The 12953-nt window shown below is 37.3% G+C and overlaps 1 protein-coding gene across 1 annotated transcript in view; it reads left to right on the top strand.

The window, feature by feature from the left end:
• PLXDC2 (plexin domain containing 2) overlaps window positions 1-12953 on the top strand; it is a 279813-nt gene that overhangs the window by 190319 nt on the left and 76541 nt on the right. Inside the window, exons 5-6 of the mRNA XM_074834342.1 lie at window positions 8131-8253; window positions 11162-11280. Coding sequence (XP_074690443.1) covers window positions 8131-8253; window positions 11162-11280 — 242 coding nt within the window. The remainder of the gene's footprint in view (window positions 1-8130; window positions 8254-11161; window positions 11281-12953) is intronic.

Below are 12953 nucleotides of genomic sequence, written 5' to 3'. Positions count from 1 at the left end.
TCATACTGAAGTATTTTAATGGTTTGATTTTTTGTTTGGCAATTTCTTTTTGTAGGTACATATTAGCACGTGTGTCACAAATAAAAGAGATCTTAGATGGGATGTCTGTGGCTGGGCCCACTGAGCTGGGCTCACTAATAAGTCTGGACCAAGATACTGGAGTGATCTGAGCAAGGGAGCGTATGAGACAGAGTGCACCAGCATGGGGTGGCCCTGAGGGCAGAGGCTGCAGTTCCCTTCCTGCCTTTGGCAAAGCTGTTGCTATACTCCAGTAATCTTTACAGAGGGTGCAGATATGTTTCACTAGCTCTTATTTCACTACCTAAATCTGGACTTCCTGACTCCAAATAGCAACAAACTATACTCTGATTTCCGTATTTGATTTATTTTCAGCTTTCTATTTACAAATGGGAATATTCAGAAATTGCTGAATTGGTCTTTAAAGCTAATCTCATGCAGATATGCTGAGATGTTGCTGTGTAGAATTAAATACAGTAATATTTGTCTCAGAATGTGCCAGGTCTGATAATTAATTTTTGAAATTACTATTAGAACCTCAGTTTTACAGATGCTTATATAAACTCTCACGTCGTACTTCTCAGTCCCTATCTCTGGTCTATTTTTTCTACTGTCCTGGCAAATAGTAGTTTAACAAGAGAAATGAATGCACCTTTTTGCATTACCAGTGATCACAGTCAGCAAACTGGAGAACTCAGAGGAAGAATTTTTGATCCACTTTCCAAATTTTTTCTTTGGCAAGACAGAATCTCTGGCAACTGGAGACATCAAAACATATGAATCGATTTTAGGATGTGAGGGGTTTTTACCCCCCATTAAGTTGTGAGCAGCTTATCTTTGTCTTAGTCGGTGATGCCCAACTCTGCTTGACAGAAACCAGGCATTAAACATTTCTTTGGCCCCACAGCTGGTTATGGTGGGTTTTTTAAACAAGCCCAAGATAAGTCTCTTAATGTTTCTCTCCTACTGTCTTCATCAGGGATGGGGAAATAGATCCTCAGATGAGGGAGACAACATATCCCATTTTATGTCAGTCTTTCAACAATATATAATTGCTAGGTTGGGGATAAAGTTGCAAAAATCATGGTAAATCTTAATCTGTACAGTACTGTATTTGTGCTGACTCTGGTTTCCACTGCCCTCAGAAATGGGCAGTGCACTGGGTAAGTAAGATGGTAAAGATGGAGTAGAAGCACTGCTACCCATTGAGGTAGCTTTGGGGTCATATGAGATACCAACAAATGCCCCAGGGCAGATTCTCTCAGAAGGCCTTGATTATACTGAGACCAAAAGAGAAGCAGCCAGAGAGCTGGGAAGCTCCTGCCAGTTCCTCTGCACTTTTGTCTCTTGGCTGCACAGTTTTCAGAATGTTTTGGAGGAAAATGAGCAGTAGAAGTCATGTACTCTCACCCTATTTAAGAAAATTAACAGGGATAAATGAAAGGAATGATTCCTCTATGCAACAAGATATTTTGGGAGGTATGTGAGAGTGTGTTGTTACATCTCTACAAAGCTTGTTGCATATGTGAATATACAAGCTGAAATCAAGGCTTTCCCTTGGGTCATCTGGGTAGGAGCCTGTCATCTTAGGAAAACCACTTTCCTCTGGTTCTGTTTTTCGGAAGCTGCTCTGCCATTTCCCCACTAGTTTATATGCTGCAAAGGCACTCGAGCAAACCCACACTGAACTGTGCGCTCAAATGGCAGCTCTGCCCTTGCCAAGTGACAGTCTCTCTCATGCAAAACCTTTCATTGTTCAGCCACTGCTGGCAGGCAGTTCCTTTTCCAGATAAGTAACCACAGCTTGTTGTATTACTAAGGGTTTTAACATATGGTTTTACTTAACGTTAGCTGCCTGATAAGAAAATGAACTTTTTTTTTTCCCAAAGCAGTCTTATTTCTTTCTACATTTAATATTTTGTATGAGATGGTTAGATTTGTTCTTCGTTTTGAGCTCCAGGTTGTTATACCAGTCCGTTCATTTGGGTTTTTTTAAATGCATATTTTTTCATTTGGTCTTAAATTCCAGGTATCATCTTTTCACTTCTCTTATCTGGAATTAAGTAAGCTGTCTCAAGAAAAATGTACGTCATCCTTCTTTTGCTTCCCTATGAATCAACATCTTCAGGCTCATTGTATGGCAGAAAACGCCTTCTCTGGAGACTCCCTGACACGCTTCAGATAACATAAACCCATGAGGAAAGGGAACAGTTAGTTACCTTTAAAACACATCAGGCTTTGTAGGTCGTAAAAGTAATATTGATGTCTGTACCTGAAACATGATTGCTGCTGTACAAAAGGTACATGAGCCAACTTGTACCATGATGGTAAAACCACCCAATAAGTAGAGTTGGTTTATGGAGCTTTGGTGGAACTTACCTGCCATTCAGTCAAGCTCTCAAATTCTTCAGAACTGTGAAAAGAAGGGAATGATAATTACAGGGGGTTTTTTGAGGCCGGAGCCAAACTGCTTTTGGCAGCTATACAAAGTGGTTTTGAGCATTTGTATTCTTGTCAAATGCATTGTTTGGTATTCCGGGTTGAAAGAAGTATTGTTTCAGGTGTTTGTTTCCAATAAAGATAATTTTGGAGAATAAGCAAAATTCTATATGCTTTTTATGAAAGCAATGTCATGGCTATTTGAAGGAGTAATTCTGCATCAACTTATTTCATTGCTGTTATTTAGCACCGTTTAATTTTTTGTTTTTCAGCAGATACAATGATTCTTTTTCTCTAGATCATTTTCTTTTTGTCAGAATATTTTTCCCTTTTTAGAAGGCAAATGGTGTTATATAGTGGGAGTGACCTGACCCGGGCAAGAGCTAGCAATTGCTGAGGGTAAGACTGATACATTAAATACTCTGTTTCAGCTGCAACTTTACACCTGTCTTCTACTAGAAAATCAGTAATCTAAAAATAAAAAAAAAAACTCTTTAACAAGATACTAAAAATTCCAGTCATTCAGATAAATAATGTTATTGTTGCATATTAGGTAAAATAGTTGATATCTAAAATAAAATATTAAATAGGTAATATATGAAACAAGTAAAATATTAGGTTAAGTCTTAGATTGTATTAGGGGCCTGTGGCAAGGTTTCGGTATTGGGGTGGCTGCCTCTATAGAAGGACACGAGAGGCTGCCCTGTGTCAGGCAGAGACAGATCCAGCTGGCTCCAGTGGACCCACTGCAGGACACAGCTGAGCCCATCTGCCAAGCTGGTGGAACCTCTGGGAAAACATATTTAAGAAAGGGTAAAAAGAGTTGCACAGCAGTGTCAAGAGTGAGAGGAAAAGCATGAGAAGCAACCCTGTAAACACCAAGGGGAGAGAAGGTCACCCAGGCACCGAAGCATCTGTGGAGGAGACCGGGCTAGAGCAGGTATTTCCCTGCAGGCCGTCAAAGAGCCCACGCTGGAAGTGTGGAAATGTCCTGAAGGATCTATGGCCTGTGGAGGACCCATGATGGAGCAGTTTTATCCTGAAGGGCCACAGCCTGTGGGAGGGACCTACACTGGAGCAGGGAAAAATATGAGGAAGAAGGAGCAACGGAGATGGAGTATTATGAACTGACTGCAACCCACATTCCCCATCTCCCTGCACTGCTTAATGGAGAGGAGGAGATAGAGGGGTTGGGAATGAAGGAGTGACATTGAGTCTGGGAAAAGGGGAGGGGTGGGAGGAAGGTGTTGTTTTCATTTGTCTTCGTTTCTCACTATCCAAACCTATTTTATCTGGCAAAGAATTAAATTAATTTTCCTCAAGTCAATTCTGTTTTGCCCATGACAGTAATTGGCAAGTGTTCTCCCTGTCTATATCTGGACCCATAAGTTTTTTCATCTTATTTTGTCCCCCTGTCCTGCTGATGAAGGGGACTGAGTGAGCAGCTGGATGGGTGTGTGGCAGCTGGCAAAGGTCAACCCACCACATAGATAAAGACTGAACTGTCATAATAGCTTTGAAGAAGTGCTGAGCATCTAAAATATATATTCTCAGAACTGAGCCTACTCATCACAAACACATAGAAGTATAATTCATTTATACCCTGTATTCAGGATGATGCTTTTAAGATATGAGCAGTTCAGATATTTAAAAATAAATCACACATGAAATCATAAAGTGGTGTTCGTTATGATTCAGCTAAATGCTAAAGTGCAAAAATGGTTTATTATAATATCACCTACATAAAATCAGGCTCAGGTTTGTGTAACTTGTTCATGTAAGGTCTTAGAAGGGGGAAGACAGTTATCAACTGAAATGTTTCATTTTTATGTTGCCTGTATGTCTCATATCCTATCATGTCTTTATAGACGCACAATAGCAACTTCAAAGGACTCATTGCCTGTGCAATAAGAATGTGTATTCTTATTAAGAATTCTTAATAAGAATGTGTATTATAAGAATGTATATTCTTATTCTTCACATCTGCCAAACACTGTTGAAAAACTTTCTAAGTGGTACTGAGTTTCTGCATAGCTAGGAGTAGAAAAAAGAAATGGCAGAAAGTTTATGTGCAGATTGTTGTAATCTTGTATGTTCAATCTTACAGGTAAATGTAATATCTTAAAATGCAACTGATATGGAGCATATTTTGCAATGGATAAATTCAGATGTAAAATAAAGTCAGAATCCTGCATCAGGTGGAAGTGGTGTGTTTTATATATATATCTATATGTAGTTTTCCCCTCTGTTTGTGAGGGAAATTTGTACACTGTGAGGACTAGGAGTATACCCTCCTTGATTTACAAGTGGCTTTAGTATTAGCTCATCCTCAGTTTTAGTTAAATTTATATATACACATAAAAGCTACAAAATGCTGTGCACGCTTCCTATTTGTCTTCATTCCAGTATTTAGGAGCATATTATGCTTCTAGGTATAGTACTTGTGGAGTGTTTTGGGAAAGAGTTCTACCAACCCCTCCCACAAAGGAGAGATTAAGTGGTTCAGGAAATTGCAGGTCTGAAAAATTGTTCCTTGACCAAATGAATCAAGCATGGGAATTTACCACTGTCAGAAAATTAGGTCACAGATAGCATAAGCCAATTTTCTGTGGAAGTTCATTCAGGAATAAGTTAATTTTACATTTGCTGCTTTCTTTAAGTTGTAGTGGCAATGATAAAATGTCCATGCTCAACAGTGGCTTCAGCCTTTGAATCTCTGGGATGATTTGAAATGACTTTGTGTTTCTTTTCAAGTTGTTCCAACGCATGACTGGAGTTCTCATTAGAATGATCTTCATGCAAGGCCTGCCTGCTTCCCAGCTATCATCCACCTCCTGCTTTCCATTTTTGTCTAAAATAAAGCTGCATCCGGCAATCACTTGGAAATACGCTCTGTGGTTACTAATTACCTGGACTGATTTACTTGGTTATGTGTTCCAGCACAATTAAGTCCTTTCTTTTCCTATTGTATCTGCCTCATTATTAGTTATAATGGTGACATTTATACTGTAAATGGGATGAAAGCATGAAAGGGAAACTGTGTGTAAGGATAGAACCATTGTGCAACGGATGAATAAGTATTGAAGTATTAATGCTAATTGTAATACATTAATAACAGTTGAAAGGTTTTGTTTATATTGTCTTCAAAATATTTTTGCAGAATGGTTTCAAGGTTATAGACCTACCCAAGATGGTGTTAAAATACATGTGCACATGACCATAGGAGTAATAAGAGGCACAAATATAATATGAAATTACATGTATTTAAAATGTCTAAATAAGCATGAGGGAATACTTCTCAAGGAAATTACATTTTAAAAGCAGACAGCAATAAATAGGAAATAATGAAAATGCATTTCAGGAACTACACTTTGGCAGGACTGTTGGCTATCTTAAAATGATGAGTAATAGAGTAAAATTACAGCCACAATTATATATTCTGAAAGTTCAAGTTTATACGCGACTTCTAAATATGTGTAGGCAGATTTATTCTTTTTACTTGGTGTTTCTCTCTCCCTATCAATTAGCAAAAGACAAAAGTGGTATTTAGATATTTAACGGAAAGAATCTCCCTCCCCGCCCCCCCCCCCCCAAAAAAAAAAAAAAAAAAGACAGTTGTAGTTTAGTCCTAGGAATTAATTTAGTAGTTAGGAGATGTCCAGATATTAAAATACTGTATTGTTTCAATACATAGGTGTGTTTTAAACAAAGTGCAGACATCTATGTTCCTAGCTCACCCCTTTGTCAATGCCAAATGTTTTCAAATGAATCTTTTGTTGTATTTTCTCCACACCTGGCTTTATCTTATCACCTCCACTTGAGTTGACTTCATGGTACTTGATCTTAACTGCTAGCAGCCATGCAGGAAAATTATTTCAAAGAACCACCTTTTTTGTTTGTTTGTTTATTGCCTCTTATGACTTCTAGAACTAGTTCCATGAACAGTTAACAAGCATTTAGCAACGTAATTTCAGGAGAGGACAAGAGTAGAAGGATGCCTAAAAACTTATATTTTTTATGGTCTCAGAGATTTCCTATATCATATCAAATAAACCTTTTAACAAACTTGCCTTATCTCACAGTGGTTAGGATGGAGATACTATCATTAAGAGAGTGGGGTTGCACACTAACAGTTTTCTAATATCATATATTATCTGGAGTGGCTGGAAAATGGGATTTCTACCTTGTGGGTAATTCCAGTTGTTCAGGTTTGTGTTTAGTTCTGGAATTTAACAATCGTGTTTTAGGTATAGATTTATATTCTACTTCATCTTTTGTTGTATTACAATGATACTAAATGTGAGAAGAAAGGGCCTCTTGGGCTTGACAGTAAAAGGGGTTGTGGAGGAGGAGAGAATCTCTATACGACTGAAGAAGGAAAAGAAAATACAAACCAGCATAAATACTGTTGCAGTGGATAATATAATTTGCCAGTTAAGAACTGAATTTCTGTGAGATGTCTTCCAAATAGATTTTTTTCTGTTAGAAAATTTTCAGTCAACAACAATATTCTTGTTTTTATTGAGGTATTTGCTTTTGGAATATACTTCATTAAATCAACAGAGGGAGAAAAAGCAAACACTTCAGCACAAGGCACTGTCTGGTAGACACTTTTAAGAGGAGAGGTAATATGCAAACCTTAGTTTTGAAGATCTGCCTGTAGCTCCAAACAACTTAAAGTTTGTCAGTTTTGACCAGCAAGGCAAAGGCTAAAATAAAACTTAAGAAAAGACTCACTCCAGGGTGATGGGAGTTTTTAAGTCAGGCCCTAGGTTGGGACTCTAAAGAAGTTAGTCCCAATGGTCAGTTGAAGTGGAGTTGGCAAACCTAAACAATACAGGTTTATTGTTAGACCATTTATTGTTTAAAATGGCAGGGTTTCCTGCCATTAAAATACACAAAGTTTTGCTTTGAAAAAAAATGCAGCATTACTGTGTTCACTGTAGATGACTGTTCTTCCTTGAAGGAAGAACTCCAGTTCCAAACCAGTAAGAGGTTTTGTTTGAGCACTTCTGATGAAAGAAGCCCGCTATTGATCTGATGAGTACTCTGGATTCAGAGATAAATAGGATAAACTAGTGAGACCTGACACTGCAGAGAATGTAGCGGAAATGATGCTTGGCTTATAATCATGAAAAAATCCTATCTGTTCCACTCTTCATCGGACTTTTTTTTTTTTATTTTCCTAAAGGTTGTCATCTCTTGTCTGAAATAGTCTCTTACTCTGTGTCTCTAGAAATATGAAAAAGGGTTAGACCTAACTTTTGAAGAGGTAACAATTTGCAAAAGAAAAACAAATTGCAGATTTTTGGAAGGAATAGAAAGCACTATGGAATATGCATGGTGGTAAATGGCTTATTTTGATAATGCCCCATATCTGGATTTTGCCCATAACTGGAATTATTCTTCCTTGAGTTTGCTCTGGTTTTATTTCTGTATGAAAACTTGCTTCTTGAACTAACTCTTCCATTGTTCATCTTCAAACTTGTTCTTCTGGCAGCCATCACAAGCTTCTTCCTGAAATTTTAGCTCTTACTTAATTCATTATAAAATTGGTGGTGGGATTAATTTCAGGTGACCCTTTAATGCTCTGGCAATGCTTAATTCAACCTACCATTCTATTAAATCTTTTCAGAAGTTACTGAAATGGTCTCAATTTTTTTTTTATTGTAGGTTTCATATATACTGGAGAAGTTGTGCATCGAATGCTAACAGCTACACAATATATTGCACCCTTAATGGCAAATTTTGACCCCAGTGTGTCAAGAAATTCAACAGTCAGATACTTTGATAATGGTATGTAGTAGTCCTTCATAAATGAATGTGTCTGTGTCCCTTGTCTCTTCATATTTTCCTAAATAACTATTTTTGAAGGAAAAATTGAAGATTTTAAAAGTCTTTTTTTGTTCTTTTTTTTTAACCTCACGGGCCGTATAAAGCATGTGGCAAGACATCCATAAAGTTCTTAATTTAGAACATGATTGAAGAGTCATGAATGCGCTTTCCTAACTGGACAGATATCTTCTGGATATTAAAGTACATAAACTGAAACTAGCAATGTATTTTGTCAGTTTTAAAAGGAAAAATCTGTCTTGTATAAAAGTGCAAGTTCTCATTACTTCAAAATATATATAGTAAATACCATACACCCACTAGCTAAAATGAAAATAGCATTTGTGGAATGCAATAGCAAGAATACACAAAAGCAGGGCAGGTATAAGGTTAATAAACCTGTCAAAGACTAAGTGTTCCTGGAGTCCCAGGATTGGAATCCAATACATTCATCTACACCACAAGTTCTCAACAGTCCGTTGTACGAAAGATTGAAAGGGTAAAAGAAAAACTGCAATGTTATACTTGAAGCTCTGTGAGATATTTCAAAGGCCTTGAATATGTGGGTATTTGTCTCATGGAGTTAGTTATAATCAATTTTTTTAAAACATAGCTTATGTGATTAAAAGGCTTCTGGTGCCTTACCTCGGGCCTTTACTGATCAAATACAATCGCAGGGACTGTTTATTCTGACTTTTGAACTTAGAGACTTTAGTATCATGACTTAATTTCATGAGATCTTCCTGGATAAGCCTGTGCCATTCTCTATATGTTTATTCATAGTGAATTTAAGCACAAATTATGAACATGTCCAAAAATACGTCACATTTCCAACCAGGTGTGTTAATTTGTATTTTTCAGATCAGGGATCAAACTGCATCCTATAACCTTTGCAACTAGTCATAACCTTTACTTTCAATCTAGTCATTACTTGCAGCATTTGTTTGTTAAAAATCCAATAAAATAGACTTACATGAGAAAATCCTACTCCTTGCATGGAGAATTTTCAAACAATAAAAAAAATTAATTTCACAAATTATTTGACATTATGGCCTAAAATTTGTCATCTTTATTGAAAGAATCTGAGGATTCTGGGGAAGACATTTCTAATTCTCATTGTAATTCCTGACTTCCACTCTTTGTACCAGGTGTATCAGGCTGTATTACATGGCTTTCATGACAAGGTTGAATACTTCTTTGAGATTTTGGATCCCTCTTCATGTGTAAGGCATGATGATCTTTTGGACCCCGTGTGCTTTAGGACAAAGAATTTGCTATCTTACCCCAAATAAAAAGGAACTGAGAAAATTGTGTCTTCAACCCCTTATTTCTTATTCATACACGGTTTATCCCTGTGAGTATGTGTGCTGCTTTAGAGTAGCATCTGTAGTGGGCAAGCACAGAGTATGGTTACCCATCAAAGTCTCACTCATGGAGCTAACTGCAAGGAACTTAATGTACATACAAATCTATATAAAGGCCCTGGGAGTGAGAAGACTGTTTTGGAGGCAGCTGACTTCCACGTAAGCTTGGGATTCTGAGATGCACATAGATCTGAGGCGCTCAAAGACTGACTATAATAAGTTCTGGCTATTTTTGCTCCAGTAATTTAAAAAATTCCTTTAAATTCCTTTAAAATGAGATTTAATACAATCAAATAAATATGCAGAAAGCAGTTAATGAATGTGGTCACAGAAGGAAAAACACACTGTGTGCACGATTAATGAGCATGTACCATACTTATGAAAGACACATGGGACAATAATGTGGTGGACTTAGTGCAGTATGCACCCAAAATTTGCATGATCATAGTTTCATGACATCCCTTGCCAAGATGTGTTCATTAAAGTTACAGCACAGAAGATCTGTGACAAAAGATGTTTCAAGGATATAGCAAAAATCTATTGAGCTGGATGCATACTGACCCACCTTGAACACTCCAGGAAGAAGTTAAATTTAAGTGTTGTGAATCAAAGCACATAAGTCCCATTAGTGCCAAAGAGAGGAGTATGTTGAGGAAGACATATAAAGATGAAAAAGTTATTTTCAGTAAACACAGTTTTGGTGATAAGTGTCTTTCAGCCAGGCTGCTTAAATATAACCCTCAAGATCAGTAAAACATGCTCACAGGGTATGCAAGTTGCTTGGGGTACATTTTTAGTGCAATAAGTGGATATTCAGCCAGAGAACTCCCGTGAATATTAACAAGCCTCTTGCAACTAAATCTCTGCACACCAGACTCAGTATTTACCCCATCTACGAATCCTTAGTGGTTTTAATTTAAACTACATTTATTTATTGCCAACACCTAATATTTTTCACCTTGCAGAACTTCAGCCAGGGCTTGCACCACACAGAAGAAAACTAATGCTCTTTATATTAATATATAGTTAATGGAAGAATCTGAATTCCTCAAATAATAACTTTTATTAAACAGGCAATGTTATTAGCACTTCACATTTCAAAGTCATCAGGGTATATATATAAAGTGTAAAAAAAGCCACTGCAGAGCAGTGGTTGTGGCAGGACACCTGAATTCTGAGTGCTGAATCCTACCTTTAGTGATTGTTTACTCCTTGAGGAATTCCAAACATGTTACGTGACCATCCTTGCTTTAGCAGACTTTTGTGCGAGTAGTTGAGGTAGATATTTGTGACAATGTGGTGTCTACCTTTAAGAGGACTTCAGCTGCAAGTTGTGTTTGTAATATTTTTGGCATTTCAAGATGTTGGGCTGAAAGTTACTAAAAAGAGACAAATCACTGTTCTTGTTTCACATAACTGCAGTTAAGTGCTTTTCCTACAGTCAGTTAATATTTTTCTCAAATTTTTTTCTTCCCTTTGCCTCTCTACCCCCACTCTGGGGTTCACAGGCACAGCACTAGTTGTCCAGTGGGACCATGTACATCTGCAGGATAATTACAACCTGGGCAGTTTCACTTTTCAGGCCACCCTTCTCAATGATGGGCGTATCATTTTCGGCTACAAAGAAGTAAGTTGGGTGTGAAAATTATCACTTAAGTAGACAAATTACTTTATACCTGCCAGGAATTTCCCTACATTTTTGGGGGAAATATTTGAAAGTTCAGCTACATAAGATCATTTCATTATATTGCTTATAAGATCATTATTTTGCTGAAAATGGCATTTTATTTTAAAAGCGATGTTTATGTGATGGACTTGAAAACCATCATGGTTCAAATGTGCTACTCCTGGATTTCAGCTGGCCTTTTTTGAGTGTTTGTAAGTGTTGAGCACTTAGCAAATTCTTGACTGTTTAGTAAATTCCTCTTGAGTTTTGAAAGGTAGGGTCTAATTTGCTCAATTAGTTCGCCTAATTTGGGTCTGTTTGAAAATGCTGTAGAATCAATGGTTAGTATTAAAAGGTCACGTTTTTCCTGCAGCTATCATTTCTTGGCAGCTGACATATTTCAAAGTTCATATATTTCAAATAAGGAATAACTGGTTTGTATCTCTGGCTCTGCGAGGTTTTCCATCTATTTGGTGATAACACTGGTTGGATTGAGGCCATTTGGTTTGTCTTCATAGCACCAATATGTTGTTATCTCAGTTGGGCTCTTCTGCATTATCCAGGTGTTTCAGAATTTCAATTGTTACTTTAGGTGATTTTTTTTTCTTGCTAGAGTTGCTGGAGTCCTGGAGGCTACAGACTAGAGGCTGTACTTCCAGTTGAATTTCATGCAAATGACAATCAGAAGGTAGATGAGCTCAAATCTCTAGGGGGAAAGAAATCTTTCTTTCTTTTTTTTGGTTATTTTCATCTCAATTTGGCATGCAAAGTGTGACTTTCTCCTCAAGATAAGTCTCCCTGTTATCCTCATAGTAAAAAAATGTAATCAGTGATATGACTGATTGTTCAGACTTGGAGAAATCTGGCCTCTCTTATTTCTCTGCTATAAACCAGTTGTGAGCCTTCAGGTTCTTTTTTCATGCCTGTATTGAAGCCATGCACCTGAATGAAGCAGAAATAATAGCACTCTTCTCCCTTTCATTAGAAAGCTAGTGAGGATATGGGTTATTCTACTAGCAGCAGTCATATCTTCACCTAAAACAGATGTCTTTGCACCTTGCAAACAGGATTACTGCAGGATTAATTTTGTAGACACAAGAAACTTCTGGTATGCCCAGGTACCTGGCTTTCTTAATCTTATAAAAGGCGTCCTGATGTCTGCCAGCTCTGTTTCTGAGTGTTATATACAGGCTAGTAGTCTTCATCTATGAAAATGCAGTTCATTTGTATTTTGACTCCAGCTTCATAAAAACTTCACTCTGCTTAGCACAATGGAGCCTGTGCTTGATTAAAGGATGGTGCACCAAAGCTTTGTTTATCTCCTGTTGTTGTGACCTTCTTAAAGAAAAAAAAATCTTTTTAAAGGCTGCAGAAACGTTCCTGCCTTCAAGACCAAGAGAAGTGGGGAGGGACACTACTTCAGTTTGTAACTGTAAGACAAATTTGACAAGAACTTTATATACATTCTGACATTGAAATGGTGACAGTTTCAGGAGACTACTATTCTTGGTTATGAGATGCTCCGCCCTGTCTGTTACTGTCCAGCCCTGTGCAAAATAAATCTAATATATGTGACAGAACCTGTTGCTCTAAATTGATAGTATCTTGCGTTCATTTTGCATAAATGTAAATGA

The sequence above is a fragment of the Strix aluco genome, chromosome 1, assembly GCF_031877795.1.
Source record: "Strix aluco isolate bStrAlu1 chromosome 1, bStrAlu1.hap1, whole genome shotgun sequence".
Taxonomy (NCBI): domain Eukaryota; kingdom Metazoa; phylum Chordata; class Aves; order Strigiformes; family Strigidae; genus Strix; species Strix aluco.
Note: the sequence above shows the minus strand (reverse complement) of the source record. Positions and strands in the feature narration are given on the sequence as shown.